The 21,353-nt window shown below is 42.6% G+C and overlaps 1 protein-coding gene across 2 annotated transcripts in view; it reads left to right on the top strand.

Moving 5' to 3' along the window:
* Positions 1–3,332: 3,332 nt before the first annotated feature.
* Positions 3,333–21,353, top strand: part of kcna4 (potassium voltage-gated channel, shaker-related subfamily, member 4) — a 58,509-nt gene continuing 40,488 nt past the window's right edge. For both annotated transcript variants that reach the window (XM_029458639.1, XM_029458648.1), the window contains exon 1: positions 3,333–6,565. In XM_029458639.1, coding sequence (XP_029314499.1) covers positions 3,333–5,405 — 2,073 coding nt within the window. In that variant the 3' untranslated portion in view covers positions 5,406–6,565. The remainder of the gene's footprint in view (positions 6,566–21,353) is intronic.

Genomic DNA, 21,353 nt, shown 5'->3' on the forward strand with positions numbered 1-21,353 from the left:
TCCCCCAACACCGATACTCAGGCTGCCTCCAGGGCATCACCAAAGATCAGGTGAGAAGAGAGCTGAAGAGACTGCGTCCCAGTAAAGCAGCTGGCCCGGACAGAGTGTGTCCAAGGATGCTAAAGGCCTGTTCAGCTGAACTCGGGGAGCCCCTTCAGGGTATGTTCAACCTGAGCTTGCGACTGGGGAGGGTCCCAGTTCTCTGGAAGACTTCATGTCTCATCCCTGTCCCCAAAAAGAAACACCCTAGGGAACCAGATGACTTCCGGCCGGTTGCACTGACTTCACACATGATGAAGACCATGGAGTGGCTGTTGCTCCATCACCTCAAACCCCAGGTCCACCATGCACAAGATCCTCTTCAGTTTGCATACCAGGCCAAGGTGGGCGTGGCTGACTCCATCCTCTATTTGTTACACAGGGCTTACTCTCGTCTGGACAAGGGGAGTGGCGCGGTGAGAATTATGTTTTTTGATTTCTCCAGTGCCTTTAACACCATCCAGCCCCTACTCCTGAGAGATAAGTTGACAGAGATGAGGGTGGACTCACATCTGGTGAGATGGATCACGGACTACCTCACAGAGAGACCACAGTACGTCAGGCTGAAAGGCTGCACGTCCGACACTGTGGTCAGCAGCACTGGAGCGCCACAGGGGACGGTACTCTCTCCTGTCTTGTTCACTATCTACACCTCTGACTTCCAGCACAACTCTGAGCTCTGCCACATGCAGAAATACTCAGATGACACTGTGATCGTTGGCTGTGTCAGGAATGGACAAGGGAGTACAGTAACCTGGTGGAGGACTTTGTGAGGTGGTCCAAGTCGAACCATCTGCAGCTGAACACCTCCAAGACCAAAGAGGTGGATTTCCGAAGGATCAGGCCACACTTGCAACCTGTGTCCATCGAGGGGGTCGACGTGGAGGTGGTCAGGTCCTACAAATATCTGGGCCTGCAGTTGGACGACAAGCTGGACTGGACTGCAAACATGGACACCCTTCATAAGAAAGGGCAGAGTTGTCTGTACTTCCTGAGAAGGCTGGGGTCCTTCAAAATCTGCAAAACACTGCTGTTGATGTTCTACCAGTCTGTGGTGGCCAGCGCTCTCTTCTATGCTGTGGTGTGTTGGGGAGGATGCAGCAAGAAGAGGGACACTGGGCGGCTGGACAGACTGGTGAAGAGGGCTGGCTCTGTAGTGGGCACAGAGCTGGACTCCCTGGTGACAGTAGCAGAGAGAAGGACCCTTGATAAACTGTCATCCTTCCTGGACAACGCCCACCACCCTCTGCACAGCACACTCACCCGGCAGAGGAGCTTGTTCAGCGGCAGACTGCTGTCCCTGTCCTGCTCCACAGACAGGCTCAAGAACTCTTTTGTCCCCCTGGCCATAAGTCTGTATTTTTACATTTGTATTTATAATGTACAGCCTTTATGGCTTATTTTAAATGTTATTTGTACTTACTTTTTAATGGAGGGGGGGGGGGGGGGGGGGGGGGGGGGGGGGGGGGGTGCAATGTTAAAAAATGTATCATGTCTTTTAAGCTACTGGATGCAAAAATTTCCCTCGGGATGAATAAAGTATCTATCTATCTATGAAGGGCAGAGGAGGCTCGGGTGTGAGACTGCAGCACGGTGCGCAGTGACCGGCTGCATCCACTGGGGGAGGACCGAGCACCGCCTGCATGCGCTGCGGTACATGAACGACTTTCTCACCGAGGCTCTCGATCATCATCACACACACACACACACACACACACACACACACACACACACACACACACACACACACACACACACACACACACACACACAATGGGAGGGATACCGGAGTATAGGTAGGGCTACAGCGGCAGACAGACAGATGTGTGATGCTCAGACTCCACCATGGGGCCATTTCCCCTCGCCTGTGTGAAGGTAAACTTTTACCCACCATCGCATCTTTTCGCCGTGACCGTGTGGAGCTGTCATTGATGCCAAGTCGCTGCTTGCTCACCTGCTTCTGTTCAAAAAAAAAATTCAATGATAATTGCCCCCAGTACACCGGGAGCGATGCAGCAGAAACGGGGGCTAAAGTGGGAATAGATCCTGTTGAATTGAGACAAGACGTCGAGACGCAGCCAAAAAGTGTCTTCCTCGGAGTGCGTCAGAGCACGGATGTATATAGTGGATGATATGGTCGCTGGTTGGATACGACGAGGGATTTGTGATATCTCCCCCCTAATTCAAGACGGGAATTTGGGCAGAAGCGAAGAACTGCATCCTCACCTAGCCTACCTCCCCCTCCTCCTCCTCCTCCTTCTCCTCCTCCTCTTCCAGATTTGTTTGTAGGGGGGCTGAGGCGATTTCGTTTGGCCCCTTTTCACATGTAAGTATGAATGTCAAAATGAAGGGAGGCTATTTTAATGGGCAGAAAATGTCATGCCTAATGTCTGTTCTTAACATAAATGTCTTCCATGCATTCATCTCCGAAAGCCTACCTCCATGTTTACTCAATGATTATAAAACCCATCTTAATAATAACAACAACAACAACAACAACAATAATAATACAAATAATACGCCAGTGAAGTTTAACCACCCTTATATTGCAAAACATGCGTAGTCTCATGGACTATGCAGTCGCCAAAACAACGGACATCCATATGAACACATCCTTCTTCTTTTTTCTAAACCAACTGCTGTTTTCTCTTGTCCTTTTCTCGCAGCTCCGGAGAGCGTCAGCAGGATAAAGTCCTTCAGATTCACCGGAGCTCCATAATATAACAGCAAAGATCCAGCTTTTTTTTATTTTATTTTTTTTATAAATCTCATCACATAAAATGGCAACCAGGAGTGACCACGGAGGATCAAAATACGCATTTAGGCGCAAGCCGCGGCCGTGGGGAAATTAACCACCTGATGGGCACCGAAGAAACCGAGGACAGACTATTTTGGTTGTAGCTTGTTGACTCGGTGATTTATAATGCCGAACAAATAAAGGGCGCCGCAAGTTTGACACAGAGCGCCTGCGTAACAGGCTATGCCATTGGCCCTCACATTTTTTGGTTATGGTAATGATGTCATAAAATATTAGGGGCCTGTGCCTAAACGGGAAAACAGGCTGATCAATGTCTCCTATCATGCAAGTAGCCACATGGACTGCTCTCAACATGGACCTATTTGAGGTGTGTTTGTTATTCTGACATTCTCATATTCACAACTGATTGGTCGAACCGGTTGATGTTTCATTTTCTCTCTCTGCGCGCGCCGAACTGCAACTTGTATCCTCTGGCCTCCATCCACATCGCCCTGAGGCGTTTACTGTAGCGGACCGAACCGCTCATTGACTTAAAATGGAGTTTGCCATGGTGGGTGCGGACGGCGGGTGCAATAGTCACCTGCCTTACGGATATGCCCAAACTCACGCACGGGAGAGGGAGCGTCAGGCTGCCCAGTCGAGAGCGGCGGCTGAATCGGCCGCTGCCGATGGTGGGTCCGGCGCAGAGGGAGAAGGCGGCACCGGAGGCGGTGGAGGTGGAGGTGGAGGTGTTGGCTGCGGCGGCGTTGGGGGGTCCACCTCCTCCTCGAGCGCTCATCTCCTTAACAACCGCCAGCATCAGTATTGCGCCGCCTCCTCAACGAACGCCAACATCAGCAGCAGCGGTACCGCCTCGTGCCCCTCCTCCTTGCAGCCGCCACAGCACCAGCAGGAGCCCGAGCAGCAGCAGAGAGTTCTCAGAGAGCGGAAAAAGCAGCGCGGCGTCGGACGGTGGAGACGCAACCGGACGACTCTCGGCGGGGACCTGCGCCACTCGGAGCTGGCGCTGCTCGGATCCGAGGAGGACATGATGATAGAGGAGGAAGAGGCCGAGGGAGCTGAGGAAGAGGAGGAGGAGGAGGAGGAGGAGGAAGAGGGGGACCGTGGAAGCAAGAGGTCGAGTTTTCTGTGTAACATGGATGATGAGGAGGAGACCGTGTCGCTCACTGACAGGCGCCCTCAGTCCGGATACGAAAATGTTTACAACGAGTGCGGCTGCTGCGAGAGAGTTGTCATCAACGTGTCGGGTCTGAAGTTTGAAACTCAGCTCAAGACTCTCACTCAGTTCCCGGACACGCTCCTGGGAGACCCCGATAAGCGAATCAGGTACTTCGACCCGTTAAGGAACGAATACTTCTTTGACCGGAACCGACCCAGTTTTGACGCCATTCTTTACTATTACCAGTCAGGTGGGCGGTTGAAAAGACCCGCTAACGTCCCGTTTGACATCTTCTCCGAGGAGGTGAAGTTTTATGAACTCGGGGAAGAGGCGATACTCAAGTTTCGGGAGGATGAGGGTTTTGTCAAAGAGGAGGAAAAACCTCTGCCGGAGGACGAGTTCAAGCGCCAAATTTGGCTGCTTTTTGAGTATCCGGAGAGCTCGAGCCCTGCCAGGGGGATAGCGGTCGTGTCCGTCCTGGTTATAGTAATTTCTATTGTCATTTTCTGCCTGGAGACGCTGCCGGAGTTCAGGGATGAAAAAGAGTATCTACAGCCACGACTCAACTCCACTCAACCTGACCATGGATTTACTCCTTTCAACGACCCGTTTTTCATCGTGGAAACTGTTTGCATCATTTGGTTCTCCTTTGAGATTATAGTGCGTTTCTTTGCGTGTCCGAGCAAACCGGTTTTCTTTAAAAACATTATGAACACAATAGACATTGTATCCATTTTGCCTTATTTCATAACTCTCGGCACGGACCTGGCGGAGCACCAAGAAAATGGGCAGCAAGCAATGAGCTTTGCCATCCTGAGAATAATCCGCCTCGTCAGGGTGTTTCGCATCTTCAAACTGTCCAGGCACTCTAAGGGGCTGCAGATCCTGGGTCATACCCTGCGCGCCAGCATGAGGGAGCTGGCCCTCCTCATTTTCTTCCTGGTCATAGGTGTCATCCTGTTCTCCAGCGCGGTATACTTCGCCGAGGCGGACGAGCCCTCCTCTCAGTTCACAAGCATCCCCGACGCTTTCTGGTGGGCCGTGGTGACCATGACCACGGTGGGCTACGGTGACATGAAGCCCATCACGGTCGGTGGGAAGATAGTGGGGTCCCTATGCGCGATCGCCGGCGTGTTAACCATCGCACTCCCGGTGCCGGTCATAGTGTCCAACTTCAACTACTTTTACCACAGGGAGACCGATAACGAAGACCAGACGCCGGCAGTGGAGAGCATGCCCCCGGGCTGCCCTTATTTCCCAGACTTTTTAAGGAAATGCAAAGGCTCGCCCTCTGGCTCCTCGCTGGGTGACAAAGCGGAGTATATGGAGATGGAAGAGGGGGTGACGGAGTCGCTTTGCGGGCTGGACAAGAGCCCCAGTAAAGGAAATGGCACAGACATAGGAAGGAAAAACAGTACTAACTCAAAATCCATCCAGACTGACGTGTGATTACAAGTAGTTTCGTTGTTTCCCCTTTTTTTCTAAAGAAGAATACGCCCTATAAAGATACTGTTTGCCCAGAAGAGCAGGTGGTCCCCCTAACACAAGTTTTCACGCACACACACACACACGCACACACACACACACACACACACACACACACACACGCACACACATACAGGTCAACAATTAGCAGGTAAAATGTTTCATTCTCTCCATCTCACGACAATGGTTTCTCCTAAATCCTCTCCACAACCTTTAGGAACAATTCTGTTGAATATTTGCCTGATGGGTTGATTAATTAATTTGTCTAACCAGTGCAGGCTTCCAAATCTGACATACAATTTAAAGTCTAGACAAGACAGGCTATGCATTCGCACTTTACGTTTCATCTGTCAATAACAGAAAGGGTAGGGACGATCGTTTTGCTGTTATGCAATAAAGCTAAATATTTGTTTGCACTAATGTAGAATTTGCGCTGGGTTTGGCTTATTTTTATTTCAGAGACAGAAACTGTAGGCCATGCAAATGGCAATATTTTAGTCATCCTCTGACCACTTAGCTGAAGAATGTTTGAGTAACTTCCTTGAAGAGAGCAAACGAAAGGCTATTAATAACCTCTTTCATACTCTGCCAATAAAAATTGGACTCTAATAAAGGAAAAGCCTGAGACAGATAAAATACTTTTGTTACTGTTCCAACACTTAGTATGAACAAAAAGCTCATTAAGACATAGCATTTACCATCAAATAACCCAGGGCTAGAATTATTTCTATGACATCTACTCAAATATGCTTTTACACAAAAAGCCTTGTGTTGTTGACCCACTATGAGAGCTAAGCACAGGAAACATCAGAGTAAAAAAATAAAAAAATGGCTGGAGAAATGATTTGCCCCGCCAGGTTTTGTATGGACAGGCTTGGAGCCTTGGCAACAACAGTTTCCCCAGTTTCATTTAAACCACCTCAAAATGACAATATCCCTTTACACGGACGCAGATGGAAAGCTATAGCAAAAACGACTCTGATGTGGAAACTCCTCGGAGGGGAGTTTGTGAGCAACTTCCTCTCCTGTCCGCTGGACTTCGTGCACAAAATTCTTTTTTTTCTCAAGAGGACTATGATTATCTCCTAGCTCAGAGGATCACCGGGATGTGGATGTCTTCCAAGGTATGTAGCCTGCAGTTTATGTGTGACAGTAATGATGAACTCCATGAGAGAGAGCCAATAATGCAACACTCACTACGTGCCATCTTTAGATATACAGCATATTTAGTAATACCGCAAGCTGACTGTATTGGCAAAATTTCCAATGTTTGAACAATGTCATCTACACAGGTGGGTGTGTGGGTTCTTACGCAGATGGAGCTTCCGGTTGTAGTTATGGATGGTTATCAGTTCTATGGATGTCTGTTCGTGTCTGCTTGTCTGTTGCTGTTCCGGTTGAGTTGCTGGTTCAGTTGCAGGTTATGATGATAGGTGATTCGTTCGGTTGTATGAGTTGATCACTGCCACTGATCTAATACTGCTGTGTATTGCTCACTGTTCTATTCGGTTTGCACACTGTTCTGTTCGGGTCGCTCACCGGTTCGTTTGGGTCGCTCACTGGTGAGAACTGTTTGCTCTCTCTACCTGTGTCCTATCACCCACTTCCGGTCACCTGTGCACCTTTATATATTGACAGCCCAGTGCATTTAATCACCGCCACCAAGTGTCCAAAATAATATTGCAGGGCTTAAACCAAATAATAATAAATGCCAACAATAACGCAAAACGGCTTCTACACCGGCCCCTAATTGTCTTAGTGTATAACTAAACAATTACCAATAAATAATAAAAGGAGCTATAAACATTACAGCCTTTTTTTTCTTCTTCTTCTTTTTCTTTTTTCCTTTACACATAAAAAAAGGTATGTACTATGTGTTGGCATTCAATCTTCTTTCTTCATCTTTTTTTTTTTAAGTCCCTGCTGTGCTTATGTCTCAGCTTCTTGGAGCAGACATATTTTAGTCATTGGTCTAAGATGTTGCTCTTAGTCTTTAGTCGATCTGTGCGCACACAACCTTGTGCATTTGGTTTTGTCTCCAGTATCCTGAAGAACAGTCTCTTGGGGTTCATAGGCCTTTAGCCTTCATCTATTGAACTCCCAACAGCCTAGTTTCACATCCTGTGTTCCTGATACGAGGCGTCCGCCGGAGGGATTTTGCTTCATCTGGGACCATTTTGGCCTCTCAGTCCTGTTTTTCACCTCAACAGGTTGACCTGCTGCTTCCACAGCTGTGACCACTGTCTGGGGATCCTTTTCCCGTTTCACCTTTTTCTTGGGAATCAGAATCTCTTCTTCGTCTCCTGCCTCTCCTAGAGCTTGGGCAAGTGTCTCTTATGTAGAGTCCATGATGGAGACTGCCTCATTGTCCTCTGCTTCACCGTCTTGCTTCTCAGCATCCTTCAGACGATCTTGTTGCTTTTTCCCCACCTTGTCGTCTCCTCTTAGGGGACCATAGATGACCCACCCCAGTAGGGTCCTCACGGCGTATGGTCCATCCCCTTGGCTATTGACCAGCTCCCAAGGTTCCAATACCTTTGAACAATTTGTTCCAATAAGTAGGTCAATGTCAGAGTCTATTTCGTGAATATGTATCTCATTCAAGTAAGGCCATTGTGTCAGGTCCTTTTGTAAAGGAATGTTTGACTTGGAAACAGGCATGGTCTTGTGTGTGAACACATCAGAGAGTTGGATGAAATCATCTCTGTCCAGACCAGACATTTCCAAACCTGAGATGTGATGACTGGTAACAGGCTTCACCTGATTCATGGTACGGAGAAGAATGTTGGACTTTTGTCCTGTAATGTTAAGTCTTCTCCTCAAGCTTTCTGTGCAAAAGGTGGATGAACTGCCATGATCCAAAAATGCATACGTTTGCAAGACTGTGTCCCCTTTGTGGCTCTTTACTTGTACTGGTACAACAGAGAATACAGTTTTATCACCGGCTCCAATATGCCCACATGTATGAGGTGAGAGAAGAGCATTACATCCAATTGGTATCTCATTTTGTTCTGTTTGCTCTGATTTCTCTCCCTTGTCCTTCTGTTCAATGTGAAGTATATCAGGATGAGTTTGATTACACACATCACATGTCAACCGACTCTGCTCTCTGCTCATGTGTCCTATTTTCAAACATCCAAAACAGGCTCCTTTCTCCTTTAAGAAGTCCATTTTTTCTCTGTACATTTTCCTCCTGATGTGTGGACACCGCATCAATATGTGACCACTTTTATTATAGAATAAACAGGCACTTTGAGCATTTGTAGTAGATACATCCCTTTTCCTTTCATTTGTTGTCACATCTTCTTGCACTGCCGTTTCTGACAATGTAACGTTGGTTGCAAAACTACTTGCTCTTGGTCTTGACTCTCTTGTTTTGGCAAAGATGGAGCTCTTGACAGTTGGAACAAGCTTAGCATCCTGGATGTTTCCAAACAGTGGGTCTGACATTATCTTCAATTGTCTCTCTATAAAGTCCACCAGGTCAGAGAATTTAGCTCAATGACCACGCTGTTCCTGTAGATGACATGCTCTATTCCTCCACTGGTCTCTGAGCTTGTAAGGCAGTTTCAGCAGGATGGTCTTCATACTGGAAGCAACGTTCATTTCATCCATGTAGGTAAAATGTTCCATTGCATTGCAACAACCTCTTAGGAACAGTGAGAAGGCTTGCAATGCTTTCACATCCTCTGGTTTGATCACTGACCAGGCAAATGCCTTTTCCATATATGCGGTTGCAATCTTATATCCGTCTCCAAAGTGTTCTTTAAGTAGATCTTTTGCTCTTTGATAGCCCTGGGCTGGAGGCAGATGTGACAGCTGTGGACCAATTCTTTAGGCTGCCCTTTTGTGAATTGCTCCAGAAAATGCAAGCAGTCACTGTCATCATCGGTCTTTCTTTCCACTCCTCTTTCAAATGCCCGTATGAAAACTTCAAACTGTAAAGGGTCCCCGTCATAAACAGGGATGTCTCTTGGTGGTAAAGTAGAAAACAGATTTTGTTGAACCAGAAGAGCAGAGATGTAATTTTGCCTCTGAATGAGGTCACAGATGTCAACTTTGTTACCATCATTCAGTACAGGATGTGTGGTATGAACTATGCTCCTGCCCACCTTTATGCATATGAGCTACTACATTTAGTTTTTGAAGAGAGTATTTGGCTAGATGGGTCATATGATGAACTTCAACATAGAGTGCATATGTGGCTTCTTTTGATTTTACAACCTGTTGCTGGGATGAAGATTCAGTTTTCATTAATACATTCTTTCTTTGTTGCAGTTTATGTTAATTTGCATCTGGACTAATTTTAACTGATGTTTCCTTTTGAGCAGCGGATTTTCCAAAATAAGAGTTCATCCCATCAGACACTCTAGAGCTGCTTCTGGATCCCATGGCCTCAAGCACACTGCTTTTAGCATTTGCTACTGCCAGTTCAGTCTCCAGTTCCAGTTGTTCCTTTCTTCTTTCCAGTTGTTCCTTTTCTCTTTCCAGTTCTTCTTCTTGTGCCTCAAGATCATGCACAAATCCAGCTCTTCTTCACATGCATCATCAGTGCACACATACTAAGAATAGACCTGAAGTGAAGTAAGAGGAATATTGTGCCCAGCAGAGAAACTGAAATGTATAATAATTAAATTGTCATCAATTCTCAATATTTAACAATGAGGAAGGAGTAGATTTCCTTTTAAGATTAAAAGAGTTTAGAGTTTTTTGGTGGAAAACCTAATCAGACACAAATTAATATACAAAGCAGAGTATGTTTTATGTTTTTATACAAAACATGTGTGGAGGAATCTTTAAGTAGTGTAAGTTTGTCCCACATGGGGGTCACCTGGTTTACACATAGGATCACAAAAGACATAAAATATATTCAATAAATAAAGTAATACAAGTGCCTCCCTGCATCAGCGCTCATCTGCATTCCTCAGGACATTATCACTGCATCCGCATAATATAATTTATTGCACTGTATATCCTCAGAGGAACTATTCATACAAGATATTTTCAACACCTGCACCCACAACCAAACACACACACACACACACACACACACACACACACACCATCCTGGCCTGGTGCCAACTCCTCTTGATACCTCACACTTAGCACTTACATAATGTGGCTTATGGCAAGATGCGCAATCCGAAACATTTTTCAAGCAAAGAGTGTGGGTCAGGCATATTCTTAGGCCTGTAGCTGCTGAGCCGACTGTGAAAACAGCCTGTATCATCCTGAGCCGCAGAACAGAGCTGAATGGGTTTGACTTTTCATAGCGTCTCCTTGTCACATGCACGGCGAGTCTTTGTAGTGCAGATTTAGACCATATGGCTGGGCCATGTGACAAAATGAGAGTTATTTATGGTTATTTCTCAAAAGGTATTCCATGCCTGTCAAAGGACACAGAGGAGAGGTGGAAAGAAAGTGAGTGTGCGGTACATAATGTCAGACTAGGTTATGTAATAATAGTACAAGTGAGTCGAGTCGAGATCAACAGTTCAAACATTTGCTGGTTTTAAATTCTCCAGCGTGATAATTTGCTGCTTGACCCCATTTTATACCATTATAACATGAAGACTTCCTTAACTAAATAAACAGTTTGAAGATATAATTTTAGGTGATTGGAGCTATGTGCTTTTGTTAATATGTACGTCTTGTATAGACTAGATGATTAATCGTTTGATTTGAAATGACAGGTCTACTGATAATGAAAGTAATGATAAGTCACAGCTCTCAGACATATTGACATACAGTGTTATACTCTTGTGGATGGACTGCTCATTGATAAATGTTGTTTACAATTCTCCATTCTAGTACACACTACAAACAATAGTGAACCACAGTGATTCATGCTTTCTTGTAGAATGAACTCTAATGGTCAGAGTCACATTGGAATACCAGCTGGGCAACGTGGGCAGGGGCCCAAGACGTTCAGGGGGCCCAAAGGCCCCAGGTTTTCTGTGTGGCAATGACTTTGTTGTACTTGATTAAATAACAATATGGAAATATTTGACTCTAAAGAACAATTAAAAACTGTCTTAGAAACAAAATTCTTAATGAGATTCAATGTATTCTTTTATTAAATGATTTAACCAGGATGTCTTTTGAAATATATTGCCTCATTTATGGGAGAGTCCAGGCCAAACTGGCAGTGTAGAGTATGTACATGAGATGATATATTAATATTCTTAAAGTATAACTTCAATATTTCGGATAATATCACCAACTAACTGACATACAGCAAACCTGGGGGGAATGCATTGGAGTGTGTGTGTGTGTGTGTGTGTGTGTGTGTGTGTACATTAAAGTGGGCCACTTACAGCTGGAGGAAAACTGGGTCATACCGAAGCGACATACTGCAACATACTACTAAAACAAAATCCACACTGAATGAAATGTTACTTGATACGTTTTTGCAGATTCCACTATGGTTATCACACTGGCATCTACATTTACAAATGTTTTATTGAATTAGGCACCTCACACCCCATAGTCCAGATTGTATGTGACAGTAGATTCTTCTATTTTGAAACAACCTGCTCTGCATAACAGAAGCCAAATTGTGCTGACAGCCAGAGGTCAGAGTCACAGCTGACCCTGCTGACAAATGGCTAATTTAGCCGTTTAGAAAATGATCCCTACCTACAGCCAAGACATCCATCCATCTTCTACTTGTACCTGTTCAGCATCACAAAAGGCTGAGGTCCATCCCAGCATGCACTGGGTGAGAGGCAGGGAACATTGGACGGGTTAGAAGTTAGTCACAGAGCTAAAATAAAGATAGACAAACACATTTACACTCATTTTCACTCCTGAAGGAAGTTTAGTGTTTCGAGTATACCTATAAACTGAGGCACCCACACAAAACCAAAGAGAACATCTTTGGTGCAGAGGAGTTAAGATGATACTGTACAGTGTACAATTATGGCTATGACAAGCAAAAACTAATGCATTCTAATGCACTTTTAAGGCTGGAGTTAAATGGGGACCTGTTGAAATGTGTTGTGTTATTCGGAGAGTTAATTAAAGTTTATACCAATTTAGCTAATATAAGAAATATCGATCATTAAAACACAATGCAATCAAAAAGCACCAAAAATGACTGACTCCAAAATGACCAACACTTACCCTAACCCTAACCCTCCAAGACAGCTTCAACACATAACATCATAATAATAATAATAATAATAATAATAATAATAATAATAATAATAATAATAATAATAATAATAATAAGCTTAATTTCTTTCATACAAGAATTGAACATAACAATTAGTACAAGATTAGACAGAATAAGAGCATTTACAGTACAATAATCACAGTGTAGATGTAAATGAGTCTGAAGTACCATTATAAAAATAGCAGAATAAAAATAGCCAGAACTAAAATAGCCAGAACTAAAATAGCAGATAAAATAGCAGAATTGAAATAGTATAAAATAACATTGGAATTCATGCCTAGTTTCCGTATCTGTGCCGTACTTAACGACCCTACTGCCGGGAAATCACATTCATCACACCATTCTTGTAAATGTTTTAAACTGTCAGAGCCATATTTTGAAGGCATGAGATCAACAATGGGCCCCTGTGGCCCTTCAACTGGTTTACTCCCTTCGATTAAAGCCAGTTTTTCTCCAATACACATGTATATAAAGATCAAGTCAAGCTCAATTTATTTATACAGTAAAAATCACAAATCTTTCCGATTTAGGATTTTCTGCATGGGTGTTGTATTAGATATCGCTGCATTAGTTCTACCTGGGTATACTTAATAAAATAGCATCTAAATGTGTCATGTGCCGTGAGATAAATCGTTTTATTTCACTGCTCTCTTCCTCCTGCGGGCGTACGGGACCATACACAGTCTAACAGACCTAATCAGCCAAAATCATGTATGCTGACTTGTGTTATAACGCACTTTGAGTGGTCGCAAAGACTAGAAAAGCGCTATATAAATGCAGTCCATTTACCGTTAATCAACCTCTGTCTGAATCAGTCCTGTCTCTTTAAACCCTCCTCCTGAAAAAGTTCTCTGCTCTGATTGGTTTGCGAGAACAATTGCAAAGGTAGTTTTCAATCTGTGGGTGGAAATACTCAGATTTAAACATTGTAGCTGCACATTATTGCCTACTAAAAATAAATGGTTAAATGTTAAGAATTTGAGCAGGAAAGTTCTTGCTCTCACAGTTTTTCCACTGATCTAGCTGGTCATTTCTTCATAAATGAAATGATTTTGTGGAAAAATCATTAATCAGCTGAAATGACATAGACTGGAACAACATAATAATGCCTGTTTGTTTGAGTAAAGACTCTGACATGTACTGTATCAAGTAATTATTATAAATAATCTATTCATAGATGAGCCGTCATGCCACAATGATAAAATATTTTCCATGGAAGTAACCAAAGCAAGAGAAGAAAAGAAAAAATAAAGAAGAAAAACAAAAAGTGAAAATTGATGATGCTGGAACGTCTCTCCATTTGTCTGTCTTGCTAATGCATTAATCAGGCTTGATAAAGGGCTGTCAGCTAGCCTTTGTTGCCAACACACACAATACATGATCCCAGCAGTTGTCATCGTGTGAGTATTTACGGTAATTGTTGTCAAGTTACCTTCTTGTAAAATCGTTAACAAATGGTTCATAGAGGACAGGATTCATTCATCGATTTTAACTTTAAGAATGCAGTTTGACTCAGATTTCTGCTGCGCTGCTGTCCAAACCTATTGGTCAGAGAAAGCTGAGAGAAAGAGTGAGACAAAGGCAGCGAGTAGTGAGATTAAGATAATCAACCAGGTGAGAAAGCATGACCAGCATGACCCTCCCCCAAACAAACATTATCCAATCAAAGCTTGGCAACCGTAACTGGGCATTGCAGGCCTGTCAATCTTTAGATGGAAAGAGTCTTTCCAAAAACAAAAACACAGAAAAAAGGTTAGGAATGGATTAAAAAGTGTGTTTATATGTTCTAAATTAGCCTGCAATTGTTAGCATTTCCAGATAATACAGATAATTCTGCATTAATTAATTCACTTTTAATGGTACCAATTAGTAAACAAAATGTAAACAAATATAGACAGGGCTCAATTTGTATACCACAGCTAACCTACTGACTTCAAAGCCAATGAGTATTTTATTAACTAACTACAAGTTTAGGCTAACATTAGCAACTGCCTTACAATCCAGCAACGTTACCTGTGGGACAGCGTTACATTCGCTAAACACATTGTAAAAGCCTTTACTCTGGTAATGTTCAATGTGAAAATATACTGTTTGAAAAGTAACCCAAAAGGTTTAAGTTAGAAATAAATAAGATAATATATAGCAAGCTAGCACGTGACTAAATCTGACAGACTAGAAATAAGAAGCCTGCTCTTGTTGACCTCTGTCTGAGATCAAGGACTATTGTTTAAAAAATGAGCACGGTTATCATTGTAAACTGTTTATGTGCTGTGGAGCAAAGAGCTGGACAACTTGCCCTTTCATTGACCGAACGGGTCCACGTGTACTTGACAAAGACTGTTTGTCACCTCCCATTTTCCACGTTTAACAAAATGTTCACAGCCCAGTGTGACGAGAGCAGTTAATAAGGCATACTTGGGATTACAGCCCGTGTAAATTTAAACCAGCTCGTGCAGGCAACATAATGTCCCTCTATTGAAGGATAGCAACCTGATTCTTTGCACCCTCCTCTGTATCCCCTCTATTACTTCATTCTAGACGTGTAGATTGTATTGCTAATTACACATATGCCTCCGTGTTGGGTTTCTCCACCCACAGAAAACATTGGGTGCTTTTGTATGCGTATGCTATTGCCTTACAGTTATGAAAGAAAACAACAGTTGTTGCATGTTTAAAAGAGAAATGCTGATTTGGTTTTACAGGTTCCAAAATGATGGCAAATTAAAATAAGATATAGAACAATATTTACAATATGATGAGGTATACTTCTCTGTCGGTTTACCTGCAGTATACACAGAGGTATGTGTGGTCAACATGTTGATTAAGTTTGCTGTCACACACAGACAATCTGGGGCAACAGAGGATTACAGATTTGTTATGGCAATGGGAAAGGTAAGCATTTCAAAGATTTGTCATATCAAGTTTAGGCTTTTTCCCCCCCTCATTTTCCAGAGTGCTACCTAAAACCCCACCGCGCTGCAGCTTTTCATGAACAAGCTTGAGATTTGATTAAATGGAGCAGCTGCTCAACCGTAAAAAAGTTTTCTCTTCTGCTCCCTGTGAAGATGAGCTGGTGAGCAGAGGGCCGACGCCCTGCTGGTCCTGTAAACTTTCAGAGTGGCCGCAGATGCTAATCGCACTGTGGGAATCAAGAAACACACACACACACACATATGTGTCTACAAAACCATTGGAGAGTGAACGTGATAGCCATGCCTGCACTTTGGGAGTCACCTGTAAACATTTAGGTCTCTAAATATTTATAGAGGATTGCCTATTACCTATTAACCAGAGTTACCTGGACAGGGTAAGCGGTTTGAAAATGTTTAGCTGCATACCAGGTAAACAATTAGTGTCTGTATCAACTCACGTACATTTTAGCAACAATTTTATAATTTAATCCAGTGTTGGAAAGAAATAGGTGACACAGAGGGCAGATAAGCGCAGATAATCTTAATGGATAACATTTGGATAACAGCATTATAGAGAAAGTTCGACAAACGGTAAAGCATCAGTTGTCCAAAGGGTCTTAAGATGTTGTTTGTTTGTTAAAAGTCATGAAATATAACCTGTACCATCGGTGGACATCTTGACCGTGTACAGTGCAGCAGCATGACTGGCTTTGAGAAAAAGTTGAATTTTGTTATAGGCATTTTGAACGTCTCACAAACTGTCCTTCTACGTCTCTGCACAAATGCTGCGCTCATTGTCCACCACATTTAGCCGCGTAACTTACACACCAAACATAGCAAACGCTTTACAAGGTCATACTGTGCTGCTCATCAGGTTTGTTTATATATAACTCTGTTGATACTGGGTTTAGGCTTGAAATTTTACATACACAATCTCTCACTTTACTTGGAAAGATGTGATCATATCCTGTTTTTGCTTTTGTCATGTCAGATGTGGCCCATTAGAGTTGAATCAGCTGAAATCACTGTGGAGTGTAAAATGACGGTAAAAACATATGGATTTTGATTGTTTAAGACTTTCTTATGTTTGGCTGTTGAATGTGTACATATTTGAAAAGAAAACGTTGGTTGCTTTTTCCTTAAACCTTCACAGTCAGCACAATGTCTTTGCGTGTCAAATGGATTTGATCCATTATTGATTCATTTGATTTCACTCTTTGTTTTCATAATCTCTCGTTGGATCAGTGGCAATCAGACCTGCAGTTAAATGCCGACCGTGTGCTGTTAGAAATACCTCATGAATAAAACACTAATTCTCCTTTTCCTCTGCACCAAGGACTCGTGTAGGACAAACCAAACCTCCTGACATGGGGATTGTGGAGTCACATTAATGTGCCGTCATTGTCTACATTACAATGTCTGGATGTGATGTGACACTTGTGCAGTTACTAATTTATTTCGCAAGGCACGTTTAAATTTAAATTGCACCCCACAGTTATTACACACAAACTGAACTTGAAGGTTTATAACAACCCTGGAGCTTTTTTCAATCAACACATCTGCTCTTTGGACATACGCTGCTGAATAATGTAGCACAAATAACATGAGTAGGCTTTAGAGAGGCCCCGACTAACGATGAGTCAAATTACATTATTAATGTAGGCCTGCTATATTAGGCTACGGCATAGCATACGTACAGTACATCTCATAGAGCCTGAACTTTTACTGCATAACATCCTACTTTACATTACAACTAATTGAATTTCTTATGAACAGCAGTGTGGAGGTGTTTTTTAAAATCATTTTGGAGACTACTGGACCTTCCACTTTTAGAATAGTGTGTTTAGTTTGATGGTAAGAAGCATTAATACTAACATTAAAGGCCCATAAATCATTTTGTATTATTATTGAAATGGAAGAGAATTATAACTAACTCTGCATCTCTATGGAGCTGTGCAGCCTCTTTCAGCTGATTGTTTTGATGCACAGACTGCAAATTGACACCAAGTTTCCATCTGCTCTCATTAATCCCATTTACAGCAAACACGCTCTGACCCACAGGTAGAGGACCTGCCCTGCAACAAACAGCAGGCAGACACAGTTGGTGAAGAAAGTTAAAGACCCAGATTAGATGTTTCCCTGGAGTCAGTGGAGACTAAAACAGAGTCAAGGATAGTGAACACTGGACTTGAACAACCATATAATATAATAATATGTCAGGGTTGTGTATCTGTCAACTTGTGTAGGAGCCTTTTACGGCTTAAAGAAACATTAATAAAGCTCTAAGTTGGTTCTCCTAAAAGGTATTGTATTCAGCCAATTAATCATTCAGCGCACATCATCACTTTTTGACTGAGCGATTCATGCAAGATGATGGACATACAAGACGATTTACACCAACTGTAACACGATCAAACTAGCTGAGAAACTACAAACGTTTCCTCTAAAGCCTGTGTGTCTGCACCACTGGTCGTTTGAATGAAAACTATGACTTCATATAATTGCTTATGACCTTTTTTCCAAAAAACGAGACGATGACGAGATGGCAGCGACGGCATTAACTGTGACGATATCAACATGCAATAAATAAATGTTTGAAAAATAAAAAGCTTTCTTTGAGTAAAAAAACAAAATATTGTAGGTTATTTTGTTCAATGCAGCAGTTTTCTGCGGATTCGGACTAGTTTACTTAAAGTTAATGACAACAACAGCTTGGGAGAAGAAAACAAGGTGATATTTAAACCTGATTGACTGAAATGTTTAATATAATCTGATAACTAAAAAAGATTAAAATTGCAATAGTTGGAGTTTCTTCAACTAAGATAAGACTAAAATGTCCAGACTTTGAGGCAACTAAAACTTGACTAAAGTAACAGGGTGAGGCCATTTGACACAGGACTAAGAGTAAGAAAAAAATAGCTGATACAATTGACACTGCAGTTAGATGGAAATCTCAACGCACTGAACAGTACATTGACTCTCACTATATTATGCTGCACAGTCCAGCACATTAGTAACAGTCCCTCTTCTGCTTCTATCTTTCCACCAAAACCTGTTTGGTTGTATTGCATTCTTCATGGTTTGTCAGATAGCAGCAGCTTGACAAAATGTTTCAATGATTGCATCTTGCACAGTTTGATAGCACTGTCAGTGAGTAGTGTACCACCATTATCTAGCAGACATTACAGACGCAGGGTATATTACTCACTTGTGGTGCTTTTAAACTAGACACAACTTCAAGTTTCAGATCAAATCAGAGCATTATTCATTGCTACGTACGAACTGAATACACGCCAAGTTTTTTCCCCACCAGTTCTGGACAGCCTGACAACAGTTCATGTTAAATGCTGATAGGTAATATCCAGTTATGTAAGTGTCACGTGTGCAGTCAACATCTATTACAATCAGACGACCTCACGTTTCACCCCATGGTCAGTCTAGGCCGGCGTGAACATGGAAAACACAAATCCTAGAAGAGCCTGGATCAGGGGGTGTCTCCTCCTCTATCGATCACTGTTTTGTAAACTTGAGCCCGGCTCTTCAACATTAAAGCTTTCTCGGCTTTTGTCCTGCCCGAGCAGCGATTGTACGTGCTGGAAAATGGCTGCCACGACCAGACCTCTACAGACCTCGTCTCCCACTCGTTCTCTCTGCTCTCCATGCTTTGGAGTGACTAGATGCTTTTATGTGGAGTGACTAATGCTCACTCTAAAGAGCCTGAGGTGTATCTCACTGTGTGTGCAATGCATGTGTGTTTGTGTGTGTGTGTGCAGTACATGCGAATGCTGTACGCAACCATTCGGCATGCCGGGGCTTGACTCGCTTACATGAGGATGAGTCAGTCTCACAGTCTGCAAAGGTCGAGATCCCCCCCCCCCACACACTTCATCTTGATCCATGCAAACGGTTTGATTTGTAATTATGCACACAAGAGCTACTGTGTACCATAATGCCGTAGTGCTAATTCATACGCACGTAAGGACACTCGGACGAGAGTTACAGTGAGAGGAGGAGGCTGGAGGTGAGACTGATGACTGCAGATCGCCACAAACAATAACATTCACGTGTGCCTGTTTTACAAGGGAAGAGTCGGGAAATGTTGTTTGTGAAGGAGGGGATAAGGAATGGTAGGAACGTGGCTGCTTGTAGGTAGTTACACATTCGGATGAGGTGACAATATCTTTATGTTGTGTTCCATTCCTTCATCACATTTATACGTCCATGATTAGTCTTTATCTTGTCTCTAGAACTTCCTGATCCATCATACATTAAGTAAACACTTGTGCTGTCCTCAATAAATCAAACATGTAACTTCCTTTTTATTTACGCAGCAGTTACGGGTTTGCATTAAACTTGTATTTTAATCGAAGAGCACAGCATTGTGACAATATTTGTGTTGGTTTTGTGCTCATGTGTTTTTAAGCTGTTCGATCTTTGTAATGTGTATGTGGGGACATTTTCAGTAGGAAGCTGTTTCTCACTGATTTCATCATGTTGCATTAGATATCTTGAACCTCATATTTACACCTTAATAAAGCCATTGTTTGCTGGTTAGCGAAGGTTAAAGTCGCTTTATAAAAAGGAACATCATTGTGGGTGTTGCACATCGTCCTTGTCGCCTCTCTCTTCAGGGCATTGTCACTGTAAACAGAAATAGAGAGCCGAGGGGAAGAAAGAGCATTTTACAGAAATTAATTCAAAGCAGCAGCCGGCCAGCGGGTGAATCATTGCTACTGAAATATCTACCAACCAATTCTTACACACTCTATTTAAGGTTTTTTTCCCCATATCGATTTTTCAATTCTGTCAGTAAGAAATTATGTTTGTACAATACTAATTTGTGTCCCGGATAATGACAGGAAATGTATTAACTAAATGTTACCGAACAGAAATTGTAGAGAGGATGTTGGGAGTATAAACAGCTATTGGACTCCCGAGCACTTTGGTTAAGGTTAGAAAGATTGTGGTTTTGGTTAAATGTTAAAGTAAACACATTTTGTTTTATGCTTTGAGTCACTGTTGACTTTTTCTGCATTAATCTAAGACCAAAATCTTTCCCTACCCAAGTGCCTAAACGTAACCGCAAAAACGTTTTTGGAAATATTTGCTTTCTTGCTGAGTCAGATGAGAAGATTGTTGCGACTCTCATGTCTGTAAGATAAATATGAAGCTACAAGTTAACTGGTTCCAGCCAAGAAAGGCGTATATCACCAAGTAAAACCACAAATTGTCATTTTTACACAAAGGTTTTTAGTTTGGAATAAAACAAATAAGACATGTTAATTACTGAGCTTTATTGGAGGTGCTAATAGGCGTATTTGCTACCTTTGGACAGAGCCAGGCTAACTCTTTCCAACCGTTCGAAGTGCAGATACCTTTATTAACAGCATGTCCTCATTATGTTCAGTCCAATAATCGATCAGTCAATCAAAATAAAATTGATAGGCAAATATTTTGATAAATCAATTAGCCACTTTAAGTATTGTTTTGAAGCATAAACACCAAACATTGTGTAGTTCTAGGTTGTAAAATGTGAGAATTGGCTGCATTTATTTCTTACATTATAGTGAATTGAATATTTTGACAACTGCTTTGTGCTCTCGGATGCTGTTTTCTGATATTGTATTAACTAAGAGATTAGTCAGTTAATCAAGAAAATAATTGTCAGGTTAGCCCATAATAAAATATAATTAGTTGCAGCCGCAACCTGCAAATAAGTTGTGCATACATGTCAGATGTGGGAGACATATTTCTAGAGTAGACATGCTGTTTGATATGAAACTTCACATTGTACCAATGTGAAGATGAAGCACCGGGACAGCA

Source organism: Cottoperca gobio, chromosome 3 (assembly GCF_900634415.1).
Source record: "Cottoperca gobio chromosome 3, fCotGob3.1, whole genome shotgun sequence".
Lineage (NCBI taxonomy): Eukaryota > Metazoa > Chordata > Actinopteri > Perciformes > Bovichtidae > Cottoperca > Cottoperca gobio.